Below are 26,792 nucleotides of genomic sequence, written 5' to 3'. Positions count from 1 at the left end.
GGTACACTATATATAGAGCCAACTTCCTACATAGAGAAGGCGCAGATCTAGAATAGGATGAATTCCTCCTTTGGCACCTGAAAGTAGCGGAAATAACAACCACGACCTACTTCTGATGTAGGCACCTTCTCTATGACTCCCTTGGCCAGAAGAGCCTGCACTCCTTGATGAAGCAAAGAGATGGTCCTTCGTCAATCGATCGTATGTGGGTGGCATGGGTGGTGGGGTATTCACTAAGGGGAGGGAGTAGCCCCTTTGGACAATCTGATGAACCCAGCCGTCTGATGTCAATGACCACCAGTGGGGCAGTTGATGGTGTATCCTGCCTCCCACTGGATGCCCATGATGGTTGGAGGGTAAACTAAAGAGGCTTGGTAGCAGCAGCTGCCGGGGGAGTGGTAAACTGGTCCAATCACTGGCCTCCTGCCCCACGTTGTCTGTGGAACTCGCACTTTCGGCCACAAAAAATCTGGGAAGCCTAATGGCCATGGTGGCTGGGAGGGTAAGGGCGCAGTTGGAGACCCCTTCCGTGGCCACACAAGGGGCAGACTGGAGTTGGTGAGGGGGCATAGGCAACCCCAAGCACCCAGCAGCAGCTGAATCCGCCGTCTCTCCAAAGATGGGCGATCCATCAAATGGCATGTCCATGAGGGCAGACTGGACGTCGCCTGAAAAAAAACTTATTCTCAGCCAGGCGAAGCACCGCAAGGCCACTAATGAGGAAATCGTCTGCCAATCGAGGAAATCACTCTGCCCTGCGAGTCGGTCGTGTCGATACCTCATCTTATGGTGAAATATGCTCATCTCACCCATCAGCAGCAATCGTCTGGGCGGGTATGGTTCGGGCCTTCTCCAAGACCACTGGTAGTGATTGTAGCAAAGTGCCCCTTTTTGCCTGACATCTGATGTAACTTAACTTAATGTGCCCTGGGTCCCTGCCAATCAGGTTCCCAGGGCCAGTCTTCTTTCCCAAAACCGTAACTTTGTACCTACAATTGGCACATCTCTGGCCACAGGTAAGCCCCTTGTAAAAGGTAATATGGGTACCAAAGGCACTGTGATCAGGGAAGGCCTCGAAGGGCTGCAGCACCTATTGTGCCACCCTTAGGAGCCCACACCTTAACACCCACCCACTGCCATTGCAGGCTGCGTGTTTTGGTGCAGAGAAAAGTGAAGAGTTGACATGGCACACATTCCTGTGTGCTATGCCTGCAACCCACTGCCTGGGGCCTAGGTAAGTCACCCGTCCAGTAAGGTGCACTAGCCCATGGGTGAGGGTACAGTGGCAGGAGCCCTGTACCCCTACAGTGTCTAAGTCCATTCTTAGACATTGTTAGTGTAGTAAAGCCATAAAGAGTATATGGTCTGGGAGTTGGTCATTTTGAACTTCAGAGCTCCATAATGGCTTTACTAAAACCTGGGAAGCTTGGTAGCAAACTTCTCAGCACATTAAACCAACACTGATGCCAGTGTGGGATTTAATGTAAAATGCACTCAGAAGGCATTTCAGAGATGCCCCTGAAAAACGGCCAGCCCTGGTGTGGTTCCTGAATGGCTGACTGACGTTTGCCTCCACCAGACAGGTTTCTGGACCCCTGGGTAGAGGGCCTCGCTCTCTAGGTCCAGAAGCAAAGCCCATCTTGGGCAGAGGTGTCATGCCTCCTTCCCCAGGATGGACTGGGTCCACAAAGGGGAAGCTTCAAAGGCCTGCTGCATTTGGAAGCGGTCCCTTCCTTTTGCTGCCCCCAAGCAACTGGCTCCCATCGGTTCTGACACCCACTTTAGGCGGGAGAATCGGCAGGAAAACCAAGTTAGGAGGAGAGGTGTGCCCACCTTTGCCAACCCCACCCCTCAGGTGGGGGAGGCGAGGTGAAGCACATCTCAGTCCCCTCCATCTTGAAGATGAAGGGACCCAGTCAATTAGGGAGAGGCTCATACCCCCCTCCCACTAGAGGACAGCATATTAGGGGGTGTACCCACCCCAAGGAAGGTACCCATTGGTTCCGACCTGCACACCCCTTTAACGCTTCTAAATGTAGTATTTAGGGGCAACCCTGAACCATTACTCCTCAGATTCGAGGAAGAAAGAAGATGGACCAAAGAGCTGTGCTGCTCAGAAAAGTGGACACCAACTGCTTTGACGCCAGCCCTACCGGCCTGTCCCGACTCAGACCAGACTACAGCAGAAACCCCGGCATGTCCAGCAGCCCCCCTCCCCCACCCCAGCCCAGAGGAACTGCCCTGCACCCATCTTAGACACTGTCTCCCGTGAGCATCGAATTTGCTCATGCAAAGACTTACAACACTGAACCCGGTTCCAGGAGGCACCACGGTTCTGCACCCGAACACACGGCCCGAGTGAGAGTGGCCCCACAAGGAGGTCTCTCCAGCAATCCTGACCTGGGATCTGGTGACCCCCCGACCTCCTTCAAGCTGACACCTGCAGCCTCAACCTGAAGGCCCCCGCCCCCCAACCGGAGCTGGTATAAACACCTGAAGCAAAAAGACACCCCTGCACTAGACACCCCACGGCCTTGGGTGGCCCAACAAACGGTGTCCAGGCATCCCTAAAGTATCCAACGTATCTCTCCAGTCGGTGGTCGCCTCCAGGAAGCCTCCCTGACCGAGCCTGCAGCATCTTTACCATACCGAAGATCTCCATTGAAATCCACAGAGTGCCCAACATCTCCTTGGCACAGAGCAGTCGGCCGCCTCAGTGCCGCTGGTGGTGCAGCTCCAGTGCGGATTGTTGGCCCCCTCAGCGCTGATCCCTACCCTAGAAGCTTTGCTACCACAGCAGAGTGTCTTGCTTGAAAGCAGCTCCTAACCAAAGACCCCTAAGCACCTTTGGCCAACATTGGGCCTCTGCACCCGGCCGCCCTAGTGCCGCTGGTGGTGCAATTTGCGTGCCTACCTGGACCATGGGAAACTTTGGTCCTAACCCCTAAAACTCCTACTTGTAAGTTGTTTACTTACCGGTAAATCGTTGACACTCTTTTTTCCATAGGAACCAAGGTTACAAGTTTGTGTTGACCTGTGTTTTTGTATGAAAGAGAAGTAATTGCACTTTAAACATTAAAAAGTCTTACCTTTGAATTGTAGGATCCACGGTGTGATATCTAGGCATATCAACCTGAATAGTCTATGTTATCCAAAAGTAAAGCAAAAGCAATTTCTATGTAATTTAAACTGTTCTCAAAGCATATACAAACCTGTAACAATTGCAAACCCATTCCCTATTGCATTACCGGAAAGAACATTCAACGGTGTCCAGCCTTTTGGATTTCCTATACGGTGGTGTGGTAGGGATCACGCCGGGATTAATCCAGGACATGGCGGCTTGGACTACCAAGCTCTCTGGCGTGGGGTGCTGGATGAGAAAACTGGGTCCCCAGGGGTGGGACAATGGTGGCAGGCAATCATCCTATGCTCAGGAGTCCCTGTGCAGGACTTGGACCAGGCCCTAACTAGGACATTTGTAAGGACTTAATTGAATGGGAGACTCCCAGCTGAAGCACGTCTGTCAAGACATTAGTCTTGACTGACACTGTGGGAACTTAAGTGCCAAAACGTCAGCAGCCCTACGCACCACCATCGCAAAAGAGGCTCCCTCCTCCGTAGCCACGGTAGGCGAGACCAGGCCAGAGTAAGGGAGGTGTCTAACTCACTGGACTCTGCTAGATCCTCATACAAGCCTAAGGGAACTGGTAACCAGAAGGGTCCCGCAGACCCCTCCCATTCGTCTCCCTATCCAGGCCTGTGAAAAAAAGAAGGCACTGGCTCCCCTCCGAGAAGCATGGGCCCGGTTGGCGCTGAATGACGCCAATCCAGCTGTGTGTCAGAGATGGCAATAAGGATGAGGATGACGCTGCCTGGGGTGTGGGAACTAGGCCAGACACCAAGGAAGGTCATCTGTGGCTCTGCTCCAGAATTGGATCCATAGGGCATGACTGGCACAGAGGATGAACACTGGCATGGATCCAGTGGGGGCCCCTGCTATTCCCTTGGGGCCCAAAGTGTCCCAGGACCTTCCGGGTGAACGTGACCTTGAGTGTCTCAAAGTAGACCGATATCTGGTGGTAAGGATCTTGAGGGAGCACTCCCTCAGTGGTTTGGGGCGAAAGGCGCAGCAGGCCTTGGAGTTGTGGTTGCGCTCCAAGCACCACAAACACACCAAATGGGAGTCTGTCACCGACATCGGCCTGTGACAGGCCCCTCAAGGATTGAAAACTGGTTGATCTCTTAGGTGGCCTTTCTTTTTACCAGGAGAACAATCTCAAATAAAGTTTGATAAAACTTCGAAAAAAGCCAGCCAAAAAGTTACTGAGGGGTAGCTCAGAACTGACGTCAGCACGCAGAGGTGGTGCCTATATAGGTACCGTGCACAAAACATCCAACGCAGACAACGCCACCTAGAGCAGAATTACGCCACCTACCGGCACGCAGGGTACTGCTTGAAGAAATCTTTTAGATCCAGCCCCATGCCTGGGGATAATTTTAAGGTAGGAAATCTGCAGCTCGAAGTCTCTATAAGATACTGCAAGCACCCGTAAAAGAGAAGATTTTTTTTTAAAAAAGCTTCTCAACTTTATCTTCACATTTATGGAACAATTCTTTTATTAGTTTTGGTAAAGCCATAATAACACAAATGCCTACATCCACTGGCCGGCACGAATTAAATGCGTATGAGGGAGACACAGCTGTGCGCCTACAACCCAGAGGCCGGCAGCGACATTTAACATAACAGTGGCCAGAGATCCATTATCTATAGCTCTGTTCATGCAATGGCCCCTAAGAAAAGGAACAATGAAATAAAACCCCGATAAAGAAGAAGAGGAGAAACAAAAGGGAAAAAAGAAAGAATCGCCTAACTTCTTAAACACAACACCCTTCTTCCTCCCACCCACCTCTCCTGCGCCCCTAATGATGGTCCCACTTGGCATGTCTAATAAACTCGAGTTTTAGCCTTTCTTTATGTGCCCGTGTTTTGGGTGGTGGAAGTGAGGCTTGAGTGTCACAAGAAGATGGGACAAGTCACCTCCCTAAATTCCTTAACTAGAATCGCAATAAATGGTGCCCATATACACATCAGCTTTATTAGCCACCGTCATAGAGATGTGCTCCATCGCTAATGCAGACCACAGCCTTCTCAACCAGGCCGTGTGGTCTGGGACCACTGTAGACACCCAGTGCGCTAAAAGTTCCAATCTTACAGCATTAAGGGCTAAAGCCATCTGCCTCCTTCAAAGTGAGCGTAAGGGGAAGGTCTTTTCATTTAGCTGCGTAGCAAGCTCTAGTGGTAGGACGTCTAGCTTCTTTGATAACGTTCATGCAATCAGGCGGGAGGTTGAGATATCCAAATTCTAAGACCTCAGGGGGCTGCATGGGGTCTGGATGCATGATCTCTCCATGGTTCTGTGTTAACAGATGTGGTGAGAGTTGCAGTTTTTGATGTGGCACCACTGAAAGTTCCAGTAGTGTGGCGTACCACAGCTGCCTTGCCCATGTTGGTGCAATTAGATCAGTGTGAGGGAGTGTTGCTGCAGCTTGCGCACCACTAACGGAATGAGTGGGAGAGGCGGAAAAGCGTACGCAAATTTGCCTGACCAACTCATCCATATTGCATTGCCTTTGGACAATGGGTGTGGATACCTGGCGGCGAAGCTTGGGCATTTGGAGTTTAGGTGTGTGGCGAACAGATCTATTTGTGATTGTCCCCATACTTGAAAGAAAGGTTGAAGAACTTGCGGATGAAGTTCCCACTCGTGAATCTGTTGGCTCGGACGACTCAACAGATCAGCAATCTGATTTTGAACTCCTGGTAGATGTTCTGCTAGTAGATAGATGTTTTGAGGAATGGCCCACCTCCATATGCTCTGCCGCAGCCGGGAGAACTGTAAGGAGTGGGTTCCTCCCTGTTTTTGGATGTAATACATGGATGTCATATTGTCTGTGCGGACTAAGACAGTCTTGCATGATTTTGAAAGGGTTTTGGAGCTAGAAAAATGGCTAGCAACTCCAGATGGTTTATGTGGAGTAACTTTTGTTGCGGTGCCCACCTGCCTTGAACTGTGTGCTCTAACTGATGAGCTCCCCAGCTGATGAGGGAGGAGTCTGTGGTTAGCACCACCTGTGGAACTGGCTCGAGAAACGGCCGTCCTTTGGAAAGGTTCTTGGTGTTCCACCAGTGCAGAGAGTGATGTGTCTGGCCATCCACCACCACATCTGTTAGATGACCTTGAGCCTGGTTCCACTGGCTTGCTAAGCACTCTTGTAGGGGGCGCATTTGGAGTCTTGCATGCGGTACTACGAAAATGCAAGATGCCATCATTCCAATTGGTTGCATGAACACTCGAGCTGTTAGTGAGTGTTGCAGTTGAAATTTTTGTATAAGAGCTTGCATGGCCTGTATTCTTACTGGGTTGGGGGATGTAAGCCCTTTGGAGGTGTCTATTGTGCCACCTAGATACTGTTGAGACTGGGATGGTTGGAGGTGCGACTTTGTTTTGTTTATAGTGAATCAGAGTTTGTGTAAGAGGTGAATGGTCTTGTGTGTGCTGGACGCATTGCTGGTATGACTTGGCTTTTATTAACCAGTCCAGATATGGGAAGACATGGATGTTTTCCCTTCTCAAGTGTGCTGCTACTACCGCAGGACATTTTGTGAAGACTCGGGGTGCTGTAGTGACCTAGAAGGGGAGGACTTTGAATTGGTAATGCTGACCGTCCACTACAAACCAGGGATGTGGAATTCCTATAGCCCGACTCCCAGGACATATTGTTTGGGGTCAAGGGCAACAAGTTTTCATGATTATTTTGTCCTTGGGACAAGTAGGCCCGAACCTCTGCAGCACAACCCTTCGGCAGATAAGGTAATATTTTTGTCCATATGTTAATGCTGTTCAAACTTTTATTTATGGTTCATTAATTGAAAGCTTTTATTATTAGAGTGAGTGCTCTAAGTAAATGTTGTAAGCTCTGACTGCCATACTGACGGTGGTTCCAGTATAAAAATGTGTACACACATGTTCAAAGTTTAGCAATACGAGGCTATGTATAATGCTCCCAGAATGCTCTCTGATTTGATGCAAATATTTGCAGACGCTTGAAAGCAAGATTGATGATTCTTTGGTTTCAAAATAAAATGTTCATAAAAAAATGAAAGCAGGAAAAAACAGTTTGTTAAACTACTGTAAAATTTCAGGTACCTTTTCTTTGCAGCATCATTTAGTAACATGTGTTGATCCATGCTAGTATTTCCCAAAAATATTCATAATGGAAAAATCAGTAACCAGTTTCAATAAGATTTTGATAAACAAGCATTGGCAAAGCCAGTGGATATGAAATTGGTGGTCAGCTTTTTAGTTTTGTCAATGTGTGAATTGTTTTGGCATGGTTTTTGTAAAACCTTACTGGTGTGGGAGCTGCAGGGCCCCTCACCGTTATAACAAACATTGGCAAAAGCAAAATTTGTTTTTGGTCTCAAAGCATACGCTGCCACAGTAGTTACTGGCACTGAACAAAACTACTTTGTGTGCAGATATGCTCCTTGTGAAAGAGCAGAATGCTGTCACTCACAGTGAAGCCAGGCGATGCAGAGAGAGACACAGAATTTAAATAAACGCAAAAGGTGATGGTCAACGCCAGACCAAATTAGGGTCCCAATTATTAAAGAAAGTCTCAAAAGTGCATCCTTGGTCTATGTCCTTGCATTATGTGCAGCTATATGGCTTTTGTGAATTTCGAAGAATTTACAGAAGTAGGACAAGAAATAGTATCTCTAGAAAATATTTGTGAACTGCATTTTAGCATGAGCAAATATGCATGTGTAGATTTGCTCATGCGAAACTGAGTTCACTTTCCCGCCAACCACTTTTTCCCCCACTCTGGAAGAAGATTTACATCGGTCATTGTCAGGGGTAAATTTCCAACATTTCTCAGAATGGGAAAAGATTAGAGAAGAGTTTTTGAAAACCCTTAAAATATGCGAGTTAGAAGGTTTGCACAGACTCAAAAGGGCATTCTAACCCTGGAACTGTTGCTTACCACTACCTTCAGCCCCAGTATGTAGATCAGCAGAAACGTGGCAACATAAGGGGACTGCAAGTATTCAAACTACTATGGTATGAGCCCTGGTATAACCGGAGAGGCTATATCAGAGCTCTTATATATTAAGATAGCTACCATAATATGTTGCTGCAGTCATGGCACCAAAGGGGCAAGTGGATTTAGTTACAGGACAAGTAGATTTATGAAGCAACCTGCCCCATGGACAAGTAGATATTTTATTAAATTCCACACCCCTGCAAACCGAAGGTACTTCCTGTGAGCTTGGTGAATGGGAATGTGAAAGTAGGCGTCCTTGAGATCTAGGGTAGCAAGTAAGTTGCCTTGTTTTAGCAGAGGACGAACCTGCTGCAATGTGACCATATGGAAGTGGTCTGACTGTATGTAAAGGTTCAGGGGTCTGAGGTCCAGTATAGGTCTGAGGGAGCCGTCTTTTTTGGGAATAAGGAAATACAGTGAGTAAACTCCTGTGTTTTGCTGGTGTAGTGGAACTGGTTCTATTGCTTGTTTGTGCAGTAGAGCAACAACCTCCTGTTTTAGGAGTGTGAGATGCTCTTGTGACATGGGATGCTGTTTGGGTGGTATTGTTGGAGGAGTGGAAGTGAGTTCCAGGCAATAACCCGAGTGAATTATTTGTCTCATCCACCTGTCTGTTGTGATGGAGTTCCAGACAGGTAGGAACTGTTTTAATCTCTCCCCGACAGGAGTGGAATTGTCTGGGGGGAAAGGGAGGGAAGTCACTGCTTGGGGGCGGAGGCAGTACGGGTGTTGTTACCTCTGCCTTTAGTATTGTTGCCTCTGTATCCTCCTCTGTAAAAACCTCTATTGGGCGAGGATTGGGTGGGAGTTTTGTAAGAAGAGGAGGCAGTGTTGGTAGGAAAAGTTGTTGAGGTGCCTCTATACGTGGAGACGCGAAAGGACGCTCTGGGCGTTTGATTTTGTAAAGCTCCCATGGATTTTGCGGTGTCAGTGCCCTTTTTCATTTTTTCAAGAGAGGTATCAACTGAGGGGCCAAACAGATGTTATTGGTCAAAGGGTTGATTGAGAATACTTGTTTGTACTTCTGGTTTGAAACCAGAAATACGCAGCCGGGCATGCCTGCGTAAAAGTATGCCAGTATTTATTGCCCTTGAGGCTGTGTCAGCAGCATCTAAAGCACAACGGATGGAAGTATTAGTAATGACCTTCCCTTCTTGTATTAGATCAGTAGCCCTGGTCTTGTATTTGTCTGGTAGATGTTGTAGAAGGGTTTCAAGCTCATCGTAGTGAGTCCTATCGTATCTTGCCAACAGAGCTTGGGTGTTGGCAATTCTCCAGACGTTGGCTGCTTGAGATGTCATACGTTTTCCTGAAGCATCTAAGAGTTTGGATTCTTTATCAGGGGGTGGAGCGTCCCCCGTTTGAGAATTTGCTCTTTTCCGTGCGTTGGAAACCACTACAGAGTCTAATGGTAGATGGCCCTTGATATAGGCTGGGTCAGATGGAGCAGCTTTGTATTTTTTCTCCAACCTGGGGTTAATTACCCTGGCCCTGACGGGATCTTTGAATAAGTCTGGTGCGTGCTTTGTAACCCCTTTAAGCATTGGCAAGATGGTTGTGGTCTTATGAGAGGGTAATAGTGTGTCCATAAGGAAGTAGTACTCCACTGGGTCAGTATGGAGATCACCCCATGAAAGGCTGCTGCTCTGTGAATGAGTTGTGTAAACCTATGGTGTCATCTGGAGGGGATGGCCTAGAAGGGTATACATCATCTTGGGGTAGATCCGGGGCATCTGGTGAATTGTAGTCTTCCCATGGATCACCTCATGGGCCAGGAATATCGTCTGGGTCCTTTAAGGGTTGCTCATCTTCTATTCCCTCAGAAATATCATCGTCATCAGGGTTATATGGGCTGAGTGGAGAGTGTGTAGGGGCAATTGAATATGCTACTTACCAGTAGGCATCTGTTCTTGGCATGTAGGGCTGCTGACATTCATATCTGTGCATAGATCGCCGCCTAGTGTTGGGTCCGGATGTTTGCACGTTGTTGTCCTGGAAGAGTCTTCGAAGTATCCTGGGATAGGTGACTCCTCTCCTGGACTACAGTGCGCATGGGCATCCTCTCCATCCTCAGATTGTTTTTCGCCATTGTGGCAGTGATGGAGAAGATATAGAAAGTGATGACCATGCTTACAGAAATTCTGAGAGCTGCAGCTGCTACAGGCGCCGGGGAGGAGGGAGGGCGATATGAATGTCAGCAGCCCTACATGCCAAGAACAGATGCCTACTGGTAAGTAGCATATTCAGTTCGAGGCATGTGGGCTGCTGAATTCATATCTGTGCATAGAATATATAGCAGTGCCCTCTTATTAGCGGCGGCTACCAGTGCCAGCTGCAGCGGTCTGAAAAAGAGTTTTGAGAACAGCCTGTCCTACAGCTGCCTGCTGTTTTGATTGCACATCTACACAATAGTGTTTGGTAAATGTATGTGTAGTGGACCAGGTGGCTGCTCTACATATGTCATGCAAAGGAATGTTTCCTAGGAAAGCCATTGAGGCCCCTAACTTACGCGTTGAGTGGGCTCGTGGGGGAATCGTTAAAGTGCGTTTAGCCTTTTGATAGCAAATTTGAATACATTTAACGATCCATCTGGCTATTCCTGCTTTGGAGATAGCGTTACCTTTGTGGTGTGGGGCAAAGGCAACGAAAAGTTGTTGTGTTTTCCTAAAGGGTTTGGTCCTGTCGATATAATACATGAGGGCCCTTTTGACATCTAGTGTATGGAGTGCCCTTTCTGCGACAGTTTGTGGGTTTTGGAAGAAAACGGGCAGTTCAATGGTTTGATTCATGTGGAACTGCGATACCACCTTTGGCATGAATTTGGGGTTGGTACGTAGTACGACCCTGTTGGCGTGAACCTGTATAAATGGCTCTTGAACGGTTAGTGCCTGGAGTTCACTAACTCTTCTCAAAGAAGTGATCGCTACTAGGAAAGCTACTTTCCAGGTAAGGAATTGAATCTCGCATGAGTGTAGAGGTTCAAAGGGTGGACCCATCAGGCGTGTGAGGACCAAGTTGAGGTTCCACATCGGAGCCGGTGGGTGGCTTGGTGGAATGGCTCGTTTGAGTCCTTCCAAGAATGCTTTGATGGCAGGCACTCTGAATAGAGAGAGGTGCTGCCTGGTCTGCAGATAGGCTGATATTGCGGTCAAATGGACACGTATAGAGGTGTACGCCAGATTGCATCGGTATAGGTGTAATAGGTAACAAATAATGTTTTAGATGGATGCGTCTAGCGGGTTAATGTCATTATTATTGCAATAAATGACGAACCTCTTCCATTTGGCTGCATAGCAAGCTCTGGTAGTGGGTCTCCTGGCCTCCTTAATGATGTCCATACAGTCAGGTGGCAGGTTTAGGTAGCCGAACTCTAGGACCTCAGGAGCCAGATTGCCAGGTTCAGCTGTTGTGGATCTGGGTGCTGAATCTCTCCATGGTTCTGCGTCAAATGCTCGGGTTTGACCTGCAGCCTTTGATGGGGCACCACGGAAAGTTCAAGAAAGGTGGTGTACCACGGCTGGCGTGCCCACGTTGGAGCAACCAGGACGAGCGTCAGTGAGTGTTGACGCAGTTTGCGTGCCACCAGCGGTATCAGTGGTGCTGGGGGAAAAGCGTACGCAAATCTGCCGGACCAGTTCATCCATATCGCATTGCCCTACGACTGCGGATGTGGGAACCTGGCGGCAAAGCTTTGGCATTTTGCGTTTTCGCTTGTGGCGAATAGGTCTATCTCTGGATGACCCCACTGCTGCAAGTACGGTTGGAGTACTGATGGGTGTAACTCCCACTCGTGCATCCGGTGGCTGTGTCTGCTGAGCAGATCCGCCATCTGGTTGTCTTTGCCGGGGAGGTGTTCTGCCATGAGGAACATGTTCCTTTGAATGGCCCACTTCCACATGCTCTGAGCCAGATGAGACAACTGTGGAGAGTGTGTTCCTCCCTGCTTCTGTATGTAGTACATGGCAGTCATGTTGTCCGTCCGGATCAACACGACTTTGTTGCACAAGTGTACTTTGAATGCTTTCATAGCGAGGAAGATTGCCATCAGCTCTAGAAGGTTGATGTGCATCTTCTTTTGTTGTTGTGTCCATAGTCCCTGCACTGTGTAATGGAGTACATGAGCTCCCCATCCCTGGAGAGACGCGTCCGCCGTCAGTATTATCTGTGGGACAGGCTCTTGGAACGGTCGGCCCTTGCAAAGGTTTTGTGGATTCCACCAATGCAGAGAGTTGTATGCCCGACCGCTCACCAACACTAGGTCTTTCAACTGTCCTTGAGCCGATTCCACTGACGTGCTAAGCACTCCTGAAGCGGGCGCATATGTAGTCTCGCGTGGGGGACTATGAAGATGCAGGAGGCCATCATGCTTATCAACTGCATGAACACTCGCGCGGGAAGGGAGTGTTGTGGTTTGAACTTGGAAATCAGCATTTGCATGCTGTTGATTCTCACCAAATTTGGCTGAGCTGTGGCCGCCAGAGTGTCTATAGTCGCACCTAGGTACTGTTGTACGTGTGCGGGCTGTAGATGGGATTTTGGGTAATTCAGTGAGAACCCCAGACTGTGAAGGGGGTGAATGGTGCAGGACATGTGGCTGGCACATTGCTGGGCTGACCTCGCTTGAACGAGCCAGTCGTCCAGGTAAGGGTGTATGTGCTGCCTCCGTAGATGTGCCGCCACAGTAGCTAGGCACTTTGTAAACACCCTTGGTGCCGTTGTCACGCCGAAGGGAAGGACTTTGAATTGGTAGTGCTGCCCTTGAACAGTGAACCTGAGGTATTTTTTGTGTGAGGGGTGAATGGGTATGTGGAAATACGCATCCTTGAGGTCCAGTGTGGCTAGAAAGTCTCCCTGCTTGAGCAGCGGGAGGACTTGCTGTAGAGTGAGCATGTGAAAATGCTCGGAAAGAATGTATCTGTTTAGGGGTCTCAGGTCTAATATAGGTCTGAGTGACCCGTCCTTTTTCGGTATTAAAAAGTACAGGGAGTACACCCCCGTACCTTGCTCGTGGACGGGTACGACCTCTATTGCGCCTTTTAGAAGCATACATTGCACCTCCTGCTGTAAGAGCGTTAAGTGCTCTGAGGACATAGGACGGTTTTTTGGAGGTATTGTGGGTGGAGTGGAGGTTAGTTCTAGACAGTAACCGTATTTGACAATATCTCTGACCCACCTGTCCGTGGTGATGGAGGTCCACGTGGACAGGAACCTTTGTAGCCTTCCCCCGACAGGTGTTATGTGGTCGGGAGGAAGGGAGAGGGCGTCACTGCTTGTTCTTGGGGGAGGACCTGGTGTTGCCGTAGCCGCGTCCTCTGCCCTTTGTACTGGAGCCACGATATCCACCCCGGGTGTTTTTATCGTAGGTGGTTTGTGTATTGCCCTTGTTGTATGTTTGCTGTGACCCCTGTCCTCTACCTGCTCCTCTATTTCCGGGGCGACGAAAGGAGCCGCTCCGAAAGGACTGAGTCTGGAGAGCCCCCATGGACTTTGCAGTGTCCGTGTCCTTTTTTTATTTTCTCTAGGGTGGTGTCAACCTCCGGGCCGAATAAATAGTCGGGGTTGACAGGCTGGTTGAGTATGTTGTTTTGCACCTCAGGTTTGAATCCGGAGATTCGTAACCAGGCATGTCGTCGCAGCATGACGCTAGTGTTTATGGCCCTGGCAGCTGTGTCTGCGGCATCCAGCGCACACTTGATGGACGCGTTTGTGAGGAGCTGTCCCTCCCTGATGAGGATCTCTGCACCTTCTCTGTATTGGTCAGGGAGATGTTGGATTAGTTGCTCTAATGTGTCGTAGTGCGCTCTATCGTAGCGAGCGAGGAGTGCTTGAGTATTGGCAATGCGCCATATGTTGGCTGCCTGTGCGGCAACCCGTTTGCCAGAGGTCTCTAACACCTTGGACTCTTTGTCCGGGGGAGGAGCGTCACCTGTTTGCGAGTGTGCCCTCTTGCGAGCATTCGCAACGACAATGGAATCCAGAGGTAATTGGCCTCTGATGTAAGTAGGGTCCCCAGGCGCTGATCTGTATTTTTTGTCGATCCTGGGGTTTATCACTCTTGCCCTGGTGGGTTCCTTGAAGATGTCCTTTGCTGGTTTGAGGACACCCTTCAACATGGGTAGAGTTTTTATATTCCTTTCCGAGGATGCAAAAGTATCCATAAGAAAGTCGTCCTCGACGGTGTCCGAGTGAAGTTGCACCCCATGATTGGCCGCAGCACGTTCAATTAGAGCGTTGAACGCTGCAGTGTCCTCTGTGGGAGATGTTTTTGCTCCATAGAGTTGCGGGTCTTGTGCATCCATAGGTGCACCTGGGTCCACAGGGTCATCCCAAGTTTGATCAGGGTCCTGTTGACCATCAGGGTCCATGTCTCCGGTGTAGGGGACTTGGTCACCCATGTAGTCCACCAACGCATCCGTGTTGGAGTGTGTGGGAGAGAAGGATTGTGGATCCTGGTAGGGTGAGTGGAAAGGTTCGTAAAGAACTGGTTCTGAAGCCACAGGCAGCTTTCTTTTAAGTGGAATCCTGAAGGAGTCCAAAGCCGGCTCCGAAGTTATTTTCCGTTTGTGGATAATTATCCTGCCGGTGTCGGCGTCGATTAGATGCGATGGAGACGTCTCCGCAGAGCGTTCGGCAGGCGTGATCGTGGTATGGGTCACCCGTGTCCTGATTTGGAACAGTTTCGGGGCCGTGGATGGTGGCAGGCCAAAAGTAATGTTGGCTGGTGTCGAAGAGGCTGCTGGAGCTTTAATTGGTTCGGAGCCCGACGTGTCCTGGAGGACCATCTTCTTTTTGGTGCTTTGCGCAGCAATGGGTCGCGTCTGGAGCGCCCTCGATTCTTTTGCACCGACCGGTTCTGTTGAGGCGGTCGTGGATTTTTTCGGCGCCGGTGGGTCATCGAGTCGAGGGGCGGGAATGGCCGTCGACTTCGATGAGTGTGGCTTTGGTGTCGCCGTGGAAGCGGTGTGAGACGCAGCGGGCTGTTTGACCTTTGGGGTCGGAGTCGATTGCGACGGTGCCGCGAGCCGAGCAGGTTTGGTGGTACCGAATGCCTTCTTCCTTATGTCGACTCCGACGTCGGCTGCTTCGAGTTCGGCACCGAAGTCTCGTTTGGTGCGCTCGGTGCCGATGTGTTTTGCTGGCGTCGAAGGTGTGGAGGGCCTCGATCAGACAAGCGCCACTTTCGGTTTCGGTTTCAATTGAACCAATACAGCTTTCGGTTTTGAAGAAGGGAAACCAGCCGTTTTGGGCATTAATGGCTGCCGCTGAATGTCCGAGGCCGGGCCAGAGGGCGGGGCCGAAGAACTGCGGGATAGGTCTTGGGTAAGGCCCGAAGGCGATCCCTCGACCGGAGCCATAGACTGTTGCACTGGGCTTTCTTCAGTCTGAACGGGTAGGCCTTGCTCGTCACCGGAGCTACTCTCTTCGGCCCCTAAGGCCTCATTGTAGTCTCCTACCTCGGTGTCGTCTTCATCTCTGCGAAAGAGTGTTTCGTCGACGTCTTCCGATCCGGAGTCATGTTCGGAAACGGGACTGGAGGGTAGGTTCTCCACTTCTTCGACATCTTCGGTCTCGGCGTTGAAGATGTCGGCCGGGGCCGGTGCCGCTTGCTGCGCCTCGAGTCTCGCCGCTTGTCGATTCCGTAGAGTCTTCTTGGATCGAAATCTGGCACAGGCCATGCATGTAGATTCGTCGTGATCCGGTGAAAGGCATTTGTTGCACACCGGATGGACGTCGACGTGGGGATATTTCGCATTGCATACCGAACACCTCTTGAATGGTGTCCTCGATTCCATCGTTGATGTCGAATCGACGGTCGGGTAAGATGCGAAAGTTTGTTCTGTAAGTTAGTAAACTAACAAAGATACTATCGATACCGATAGAGAACAGTACCGACGCGAACTAAAGGCCTTTTGGCATGAAAAAAGATTTTCCTAACTTGAGTCAAGATAGCACATCCGAACCCAATGGCGGAAAAAAACAATCTGAGGATGGAGAGGATGCCCATGCGCACTGTAGTCCAGAGGAGGAGTCACCTATCCCAGGATACTTCGAAGACTCTTCCAGGACAACAACGTGCAAACATCCGGACCAAACACTAGGCGGCGATCTATGCACAGATATGAATTCAGCAGCCCACATGCCTCGAACATAAGGATCTGGCACATCTGGTGAAGGTACCCTTATGGGAGAAGTTTGAGCATGTTTTTTTAGTGGAACTGAAGGTGTGGGAGGACGTTCCAGTTTTTGTTTAGAAGGTACAGTGGTTATATGTCCAGTCTTTGGATGGATAAGAAGAGTCTTTTGCTTTGGGTCTGGGCGGAAAAGCTCTTCTATGGAAGAATCCTTCTTCGGAACGGGCTTGTCCTGTTTGGGATTGAGCTGTTTGCTGGGTTTACCGATCTCCTGTACAGTCTTAGGAGCGGATTGAGGTTTGGGTTCCGAAGACTTGTGGGCAGAAGCTTTTTTCGGCGCGAATATTTTCTTCGGATCGGATATTTGTTGTGGATCCGGAGTTGTTGGTTCCGAAGCTTGTTTCGGGTCGACCGTTTTAGGTGCCGAAGTGTGCTTAGATGTCAAAGTTGGCTTCAGTGCCAAGCTAGGCTTCGGTTCAACCGTCTTAGGTGCCGAAGTTTGTTTCGGAGTCGGACTGGACTTTTGTTCAACAATTTTGGGTACCGAAGTTTTCTTCAGTGCTTAAGTCTGTATTGGTTTCACTTTCGGTTTGAGAACCTTTTATTTATTGGGGTTGACTGAAGGCTGACTCGAGCCAGAGTCGCGCAGAGGCTTTTTGGAAGTCTTCGTCACCGGGCCCGAAGGCGGGGCATCGGAAATTTGTGATCGGTGTGCACCTGGGCCCGAAGGTGGAGGTGGAACCGAAGCCTCACCTGGTGTGGGAGTAGGAAGAGGGTAGTTGTCTGTACTTCCGACCGGCTGACCAGCTGGAAGGGGGATCGTCATCTTCTGCCTGTTCGTTGGCTCCGGAAGCTGAATCCTCTGCTTCGGAAACGATGATTTCTTCCTTCTGTTGTTCTTCTTCGGACTCCGGTTGGACTGGAGTCTCCTGGACGAGGGTGTCTGGTGCCGATTAAGGCGATTTTGCCATGATTCTCCGAGCTCGACTGTCTCGGATTGTCTTTTTGGACCGGAACGAAGCACAGGCCTGGCAATCTCGGCTCTCGTGCTGTTGGGGACAAGCACAGATTGCACACCTCATGTAGATCAGTGTGGGGGAAGTTGTGTCCACACCGAGGGCACTTTTTGAACAGTGTTCTTTCCATGAGCCGAAGGCCCAATGGCGCAGTTGGGCCCGGCGGCCCTCGACGAGCACCGGAATCGAGAAGTGCAGCTTGTTCGAGACGCGTGTAGGACGCCGCCTCGATGGAAAACAATACAGACGGTAGGAATCAGGGAATGCATGTCGAAAAGAGATCAGTAACGAAACTGAGCGGGAGTGACATACACATTCGAGCCCGATGGCGGAAAAAAACAATATTTAGATGGAGTCGATGCCCATGCGCACTATGCTCCAGAGGAGGAGTCATCCACCATACAAAGACTCTTCCAGGATAACAAAGTGTAATCATCCGGGCCCACCACCAGATGGCGATCTATGCACTAGTGTGTGATCTGCAGCCCATATGCTTTGAACAATATTTTTCTTGCCCCAACTGCCCAGCCTCTTTAATTCCCTATCCAGGGGAACAGGAGGGAACACACCATGGGAAGGATGCTTGGACCACCAAGTTCTCTGGGGTGGGGTGGCATCGGGCAATCATCCTGTTCACAGGAGCCCCTTGGACCATGGTCCCAGAATGACGTCCATTAGGGCTTCGTTGAATAGGAGCAAAGGTTCTAAAGAGGAACCTCCTGGCAGTAGCACCTCTGTCAAGATGTTAGTCTTGACCCCTACTGTGCGTAGCTGAAGATCAAGGACCTCAGCTGCACAGTACACCACCACTGCATAAGATGCACTCTCCACGGTAGGAGGAGAAAGCATGGAGAAAGCATGCCTGTGTCTGGAGGTATCCAGACCACTGGCTTCACCCAAATCCTCATATTAGTCCATTTCCTCATATGGCTGGTCTTCCAAAGGGTCCAGTGACCCCCCCCCCCCAATCTTCTCCCAATCCTAGCCCTCCAGAATAAGGCTCAGGAAACGACCTAGGACCTGTTGGTACTGTCGGCACTGCAATCTTGCGTCGATCGCCGCTGTTCCGAGTCGTCAGGAATCAGAATGGGGCAGGCACCGCCAGTGGACGCCAGGAGCACTGATGTCAGGACCTGCATCGGGGAAGATTTTAGTGGTACGACTGGCGCTGGTCCTAAGCCACCTCTGGATCCAAGGGAGGGGGCCATCAGTGCCATCGCGTAAACAGGTGGGGGGGGGGGGGGGTCTTGAGTGGGACGAAGGGGACTAGATCTATAAACCGGGATCTCCGAGGAGACTGGTAAGGCGTAGCCTGCCAGGCCGCAAACAGCTTCAGGGACTGCTCACTCAAAGCCTTCGGTGCCATGGCTCAGCACTCCGAGCACGATTTGGAGTCGTGGTTGCGCTCCAGACACCACAAGCAGACCAAATGGGGGTCCGTCACCGACATGGCATGGTGACAGGAGCTGCACGGTTTGAATCCCGAATACTTCCTAGAGGACATCCTACACACCAAAAAAGGGTCGACAAAAGGTTGAAAAATCCTGTCAAAATTTTACAAAGGGTAGCTCTCTACACGGATCCTTTAGGGGCGTGAAAAGACCGGACGTCAGCGCGCCGAAGTGGTGCCTATATAGGTGACGCGGGCGTCACTTACGGTGAAGACGGCATCACGCAGAGCTGATCAATGCCACCTACCGGCACGCAGGAGTATTGCTTGAAGAAAAATCTTCCAGATTCAGTCCGACGCCTGGGAAATTCAAAGGTAAGGCTGCAGCTAGATGTCTCTATCAGATACCTGACTTTATAAAATGCTGCAGCACGGAGACAACAACTTTATAAACTGAAGCAAACGCCCTCCTAATCATAAAGACATAACCGTCCTCGATCTTGCTGGAACTTTCAGCTACCTCAGTTGCAGTCAACCACCTCACCCTCAGAATTAAGTTCTGAATGTGATTCATTGGCAATGTCCTTCACGTGTTCTTCTCCTACCCATCCAACCCATGCCAGCTGGTTCAACACAAGCACCTCCAGGCCCAGAAGATACCCATCACTGGCAGAGTCCCCCAGACTTTCATCTTGTATCCCCTCATCTTCAACCTCTACATAGAGTCCCTTAGGGTTCTACTCACAGATAAAAAGTCTATTTGAAAGTATCCCTATGTCCAGGCACACAATGCCTCAACCCCTGTCCACACTCATCCAGACCTGGACGTCTGTCTCCGTCCAGAAGCTCAAACCCTCCCCTCTCTCCCCAACAAACACAGAATTCCGGTTATCTGCCAAGAAAAACTAGTCAAAACCTGGCTCATTGGTATCAACCTGGAATGATTTAATTCCCAACTTTTACCCAACATCAGGTAACTGGGATTTATCCTGGAAACAGACCCCGCCATCAAGGAATGATACCATGAAAAACAAATGCGACCTGGTTTCAGCTCTTTCTACTACACAAAATGAAACCTTCCGTCCAAGAACTTAACATTAGAACTGCTGTTCAAGCCACCGTACTCTTGCATCAGATTGGTGGCAAAGTCCTTCTCTATGGCTTTTCAGACTCCACACTGTCGACTCACAGGGCATCCTGCACACCTAAGTAAGTCTCATTCAAGGAACTAAAAATTATAAACATATCAAACCCCTATCACGACACTTAAGGAACACACGTGGTTACCCTGGCCAGGCTACATCAGTTTCAAAGTTCTCTGCCTCGCTAACAAAATTATTACCACGAGTAACCCGCCCCCCAATATCTGGGTGATAAGCTCATCTTCACCTATGGCTTCATGGACACCCACAAGTCAACTAAGTGCGCCCCCCCACACCCCTCTCAAAATAAATAAATAAGGTGGTTCTCACCCCACCCCTCCCTCACATCTACGCCTCAGGGTTTGGAACAACATCACGGTATTCATTGGGAACGCCCAACCCAGTGCAAATTAGGAAACAGTTGAAGACGCTTTGAAGAACATGACAATGCAATAACCTTCTGCTTCTGATGCACGATCCCTCCTACCTCTCCAATCACTCCTTGAGTGTATCTTTGCCTCTGACACTGTAAATCACTTCACTGTTTTTTTGCAGTATGCTAATAGCACATACATACGCTAGTCTAACTTGTCTTAGGATATTCTGCAGTTCAAGAGGGGTTCGTTCTCACTCAACTTGAGGTAGGCCTAATTCGGCTTGCACCCATGCAACCAAAGCACACATACCAGCCTAGAGACCAGTCAAACATTTTCAATCTTCATCCTCCAACCCCAGTTACCCCTAATATTGGCAAGATTTACAGGCAGGAAACAGGATAACTGTAGGTGAGATTCTCCTCCATCCCCAGTTATATGAAGCATCTCAAATGACTCATACTGCCCTCCATGCTCTGCATTCAAACTCCCCAGTCCTATCGCCCCTCCACACACCAAATCGGTCAATGCCTACAAAGCAGCCTGCAATACTGCCACTTGCTCTCCTCTCACCCTTTAGTCTCCAATGCTGTTGCTGATCGCTGCCTCTTCCTGTAGTGCAACCATGGCAAGTCGCAGGTGCTCCTTTAGCTGCTCGATCTCCCGCTCTGAGCGGCTCTTTATATTGTTCAGCTCCACATAGATATCGTTGTACTTCTCAGAAGCCAGGCGCTTGTCCTAAGATGTAAGAGCAACAGAACACTTTAGACAATTACCATGCAATTAACCAAAAAACCACACATCCAATTACCTCCAAACTCTTGGGCCTGTGAAACAAGAGTAGCTGTGGTCCACAAACACATTTTTAGTGATTCTTATAAAGTGAGAGGATTTTACTCTATGCTTTTGAAGCTGGAATCAAACTGATTTAGATCAGTAAAATTACATTTTAATTTTAAACCTGGACTATGAAACTGACCACCCTCTGCTTCATAGCAGGGAACGGTCATCAGGCCATAAGTGGAAGTACTCCCAATAAACCCTTTCAGGATCCATCGTAGTCTAGGATGAGATTTAGTCCAACTACATAAAAGAGAACAGTGGTGGTCCAAGGCACATCTGGTCTAATATTGCCAACTATGTTAAGAGGGACAGAGTTCATCAGACCAGGCAAAAGAGACTCGGATTTCAATTTTTATGAGCAAACACTTCTGCCAACTCTGTTCTACTACTCAACTTGTTGTGAGATTTGGTAGGGAATTTCTTACTGCCCTGGTCTCATAACTTTGCAAGGCTCTCTCTGGGGTTGTTCTGCTCAATTTAAGTTTTTCTAAGACAACCCATGTATCTTTTATGATCTGTAGATTTATAGGGTATGTCGTATAACATGTTTATTTTTAAAGCGCATATTCAACCTTAAATTTATCTATGCACTGAAATAAAGAGGTTTATTGTTACCCAACTCAATGCTACAATGTAATCAACCTCAGAAGGATGAAAGGCTGGGATTCAAACATGTGGCCCAAACCACAGACAAAAATCCCCGGGGTGAATGCGTATGTCCACTGAGCCTGCAGACTCGGATGTTGGCTTCAACGCTGCACTGTACATTGGCAGCCTGGCTCTGTTTGTAGTAATCTATGATGCAAGCATTGATTGCAAAATAAAAATATGCAAAATAAATTTCAAAAACAAAAATTAAAAAACAAAATTTAAGACTTTGTTCACTGCCATTCAAATTTTGTTTTGTGGCTAGTAGCAATTAACACAATGTTTTCTACCCTTCAAATCACCTATTGGATCACTACTCATGGCTGGCAGTGGTGTGCACATCACCAATCATACCATTTCTATAGAGCATATGGGAAACACAGACGCACAATCTGTATACTTCATGGTGAGTCACAATGGCCAACAGTGATGGCTAGGAGTCACTATCCAAGTTACTGGAGTCCTGCAAGGATTTAAAGCACCAACTACTGTCTTCACTGCCAAAAGCAAAGCAGCACTCAATCCTTTCTCATTAATGGAAGTCCACCATAAGTAAGCTTTTCAGATTTTGCCCCCAATAAGACTTTATATGAACATACCTTTATTTTTTTAATTTAGATCCACCCCCTTGTCGGGCCATGAAGCCCCTCCCAAAAAGTCATACCGTTTTTCTATCCCTGATCAGTGGATGATATGCTCCTGAGTCAGTTAGGTGTCTCACGTAGTGCTAGAGTAAATTGCATGCAACGGCTACCCCTTGCAGTTGTGCTGAGCAGTTTGGATCGGATTGCACTGAACCAGGCTTATCCGAGTAGCTCGTGATCTACTGTTAGGTCTCCAGCTACCTTTAAGTAGTTCTCCTGTGTGAAGTCCACCTTACTAAATTAGAAGCTTTTGCTTGGTTTATATGACAAATGTGTTTATTTTCAGAACTACTAAGCTGATGTTTGGAGAAAAATTGTTACAATTCCAAAATACATTTAACACAGATATCGGAGTGATCAATCTTGTTGCATTGTGGAAGTTTATAACTAACATTATTACCTTGGGGGGCAGAGGTGCTGCAGCTGTGACTTATGTATTACCCTTAAAGAGGTATTCAAAATTGATAAAGACTTGTCTACATGGCCTAACAAAAATGAATGTGTCCTCATGTAATGCAACTGGTGCTATGTAAAGTGCTCGGATACCCAATTCGGGTCAAGTTTGCGCTATATAAAACTCTGTTAAATAAAATTACTGCTGGCAACCCTACCTGATGAAACAAAGTGATCACTGCTAGTAATCTTGCATATGGGGACCACTAATGTAATCTTGTCAAATGTGGTCACTGTTACAGCACTAATGATGTTAGTAGTTTGGGAAAGTTTTCAGAGATCTTAAGTAGCTCTTATCACAAAAAAGGTTGGAGACACCCTGCACTAAACAAGATAGCAGACTGTAGAGTGCTTGCCATTAATATCTGTATGAATAACCTGGCCAAGTCCATCATGGCTGCGCCCCAGCCAAAAAGGTTGTGTGGCTTGGACTTGGTGGCCGTTAAGGCAAGTTCCCCCCCTCATCTCAATAGCTGCCTTTCGCTACTAGCCAGCATTAGAAGCCCCCAGGAGCATTCACACTTCAGAAGACATGTGAAAAGATGGTTATATCCTAGTTAACTACACCACTTCTCACCCTGGCAACAGAACCCAAAAAGACAGGCACACTCTAGCGTAATTTACAACTCACAGATTGGAGACAACCCAACCATTAAACTGCTTTCAATTTGCAGGTAAGCTAAAAAGGGCTGACCTACGGTCCGCTAGGGCATTTTATAGACATGTGATTTCATATATAACAATTTATGGCCCAAACAAAATACCAAGACCATAATACTCAGTCAATCAATCATTTGTACTTATAAAGCGCGCTACTTACCCGTGAGGGTCTCAAGGCGCGGAGATGGGGGTGCCATTACTGCTCGAAGAGCCAGGTCTTGAGGAGTCTTCTGAAGGTGAGCAGGTCTTGGGTTTGTCATAGGTGGGTAGGGAGGGTGTTACAAGTTTTGGCGGCGAGGAAGGAGAAGGATCTGCCGCCGGAGGTCGTTCGTTGGATGTGGGGGACGGCAGCGAGGCTGGCGGAGCGGAGCTGGCGGTTGGGGGTGTAGAAGCCGAGTCTGCTGTTGAGGTAGGCTGGTCCGGTGTTGGAGTGCTATGTGAGCGTGGGTGAGCATCTTGAAGGTGATCCTCTTGTCGACGGGGAGCCAGTGTAGGTCTCTCAGGTGGGGGGTGATGTGGCTGCGGCGGGGAATGTTGAGGATCAGTCGGGTGGAGGAGTTTTGGATACGTTGCAGTCGTCGCAGGTGTTTGGCCGGGATTCCTGCGTAGAGTGCGTTGCCGTAGTCCAACCTGCTGCTGACGAGGGCCTGCGTCACTGTTCTTCTTGTCTCAGTGGGGATCCACTTGTAGATCCTGCGGAGCATGCGGAGGGTGTTGTAGCAGGAGGAGGAGATGGCGTTGACCTGTTTCGACATGGAGAGGGAGGAATCGAGGATGATTCCTAGGTTGCGTGCGTGGTCGGTGGGTGTCGGTGCTGTTCCTTGCGTGGTCGGCCACCAGGAGGAGTCCCAGGCTGAGGGGGTGGATCAGAGGATGAGGACATCCGTCTTGTGCGAGTTCAGCTTCAGTCGGCTGCCTCTCATCCAATCGGCAACGGCCTTCATTCCCTCATGGAGGTTGGTTTTGGCACTCTGCGGGTCCTTGGTGAGGGAGAGGATGAGCTGGGTGTCGTCGGCATAGGAGATGATGTTGAGGTCGTGCTGGCGGGCGACGTGAGCGAGGGGGGCCATGTAGACATTGAACAGCGTCGGGCTGAGGGATGAGCCCTGGGGTACGCCGCAGATGATATCGGTGGTGCAAAAGGGGGTGGTGATGGACGGAGCATCAGAACCAATCACTCACACCCAGTCAACAGATCTGGGTTTGATCCATCACCGTTCTTTAGCCCACTCTGCCACCCCAGTTCAGACATGGCCATATGCAAATCAGTCTGACCCTGTGCCTCATGGGAACAGTCCAGCCCGAACTGCCAAGCCATGCCTTTCCTGGACCGGAAACAAGCTTCCTAGGACCGGTTTCTGGCATTTCAGCCGTCTTCAGCCAGGCTTACTTGAATCCAGTGGCAAAGTGAGCAAGGGTTGTCACCCCGAGTGGGACGGGTATGCTCAGACGTGAGTCCCGTGCTCTCCATGCCACTGGAATCAAGCTATCCTGGCTGAAGAGGGGTGAAACCCCAAAACCGGTCCTAGGATGCTTGTTTCCAGTCTAGGGAGGACCTGGCTTGGCAGTTCGGGCTGAATTCCCATGAGGCACAGGGTCAAGACTGATTTGCATATGGCTGGGTTCAAACTGGAATTGCATGGTGAGCAAAAAAACGATGGATTTAGGCCCAGATCTCTGTACTGGGGTGAATGTATGACATTGTTCTGCATTCTGTCCATCAATTGTTTTTGCAGATGATATCGGGGGGGGTTGGGGGGGGAAGGCAGACGCTCTGGGTTCTGCCGGAGATGAAGGATGTGGTCCAGTCCAGGGCCTTCTCTTGGATTCCGGCTTCTTGGAGGCGTGTCTTTAGTGTGTGGTGGCAGACCGTGTCGAAGGCAGCTGACAGGTCCAGGAGGATTTTGCCGTTGTCTAGTTGGATCCTGATGTCATCTGTGGCGGCGATGAGGGCTGTCTCGGTGCTCTGGTTTTTTCGGAATCCAGACTGGGATGGGTCTAGGATGTTGTCCTCGAGGAAGTGGGTCAGTTGCGTGTTGATTTTCTCAATGACCTTTGCCGGGAACGGGAGCAGGGAGATGGGCCGGAAATTCTTGAGGTCCGCCTTGGGCTTCTTGAGAAGGGCGTTGACTTCGGTGTGCTTCCAGCTTTCGGGGAATGTAGCTGTCTCGAAGGAGATGTTGATTACTTTCCGTAGTAGGGGTGCGATGGCTGCCTCTGCTTTGTTGAATATGTGATGTGGGCAGGGGTCCGACGGTGATCCTGAGTGGATGGAGTTCATGATCTTGCGTGTTTCGTCGTCGTTGACGTTGGTCCAGGAGGTCAGGCGGTTGATGCGGGTGGTGTTCGTAGGGGGGGTGGGATCTGACTGTCGGGGTGGTCGTGGTGGTGTTGAAGCTGTCGTGGATGTCAGCGATCTTGCGGTGGAAGAAGGTGGCCAGCGAGTCGCAGTTCTTGTGAGGGCAGGATGTCATTGGCGCTGGGGTTGGAGAGTTCCTTCACGATGCTGAAGAGCTCTTTGCTGTCGTGTGCGTTGTTGTCCAGGCGGGTTTTGAAGGAGGATCTCTTGGCTAATCTGATGAGATGGTGAGGTCTACGGGTGGCGTCCTTGTGGGCTGTGTGGCTGTCCGGTGTTCGTTCGTGGAGCCATTTCTTCTCTAATTTCCGGCATACTCGTTTGGAAGTCTGGAGTTCTTCGTTGAACCAGGTGGCTTTCTTGCTGGTGCGGCTGTTGGAGGGTTTCTTGAGCGGGGCGAGGGTGTTGGCACAGTCGTTGATCCACTGTCTGAGGTTGCGGGCAGCGGCGTCTGGGTTGGTGGGTGGGTTCTGGGCGAGGGTGGTGGCCAGCTGGTCTTCGGTGATTTTGTTCCAGCAGCGGCGGGGCAGCTGTTGGGTGTGGGATTGGCAGTCCAATTGTTTCTTAGATATCTTACATTTAAATTAAGACATACTGTGCAGCAAGCTACCAAATCACCAAATGAACAGGCATGGAATAACTGAAGAGATCTGTACCACACACTGCTGGACATCTCGGAAGACTTATCTAATCCACCACTGCAATGGATGCTAGTAAAAATGCCCATTCCAGTAGATCTCTCCACTCTGCTCCCCCTTCAACTATGCCAGCTCAGGGAAACAACTACACGCAAAATCTCAGACCCAGTGCAGTAACCAACTAAGCACACCATAATCATAAGTACCACCATAAAGGGACCTGTGGAGCTTCAAAGCAGCCAGCATACTGAAAACCATAAAACTGTGCCTCTGTGTCTCACCCCTCATCATTCACTACACTGCTACACGCTGCATCCTATAGCACGATAACAGCATCTCAGTGGTCCTCACTCGTGACATGGAAACACTTCTGACAAAGGATCACAAAAC

General features: G+C 49.4%; 1 protein-coding gene across 2 annotated transcripts in view; it reads right to left on the bottom strand.

Moving 5' to 3' along the window:
- TRIOBP (TRIO and F-actin binding protein) overlaps positions 1–26,792 on the bottom strand; it is a 422,974-nt gene that overhangs the window by 19,544 nt on the left and 376,638 nt on the right. For both annotated transcript variants that reach the window (XM_085601384.1, XM_085601383.1), the window contains one exon: positions 20,734–20,898. In XM_085601384.1, coding sequence (XP_085457510.1) covers positions 20,737–20,898 — 162 coding nt within the window. In that variant the 3' untranslated portion in view covers positions 20,734–20,736. The remainder of the gene's footprint in view (positions 1–20,733; positions 20,899–26,792) is intronic.

Source organism: Triturus cristatus, chromosome 4_2 (assembly GCF_964204655.1).
Source record: "Triturus cristatus chromosome 4_2, aTriCri1.1, whole genome shotgun sequence".
NCBI classification, from domain to species: Eukaryota; Metazoa; Chordata; class Amphibia; order Caudata; family Salamandridae; genus Triturus; species Triturus cristatus.
Note: the sequence above shows the minus strand (reverse complement) of the source record. Positions and strands in the feature narration are given on the sequence as shown.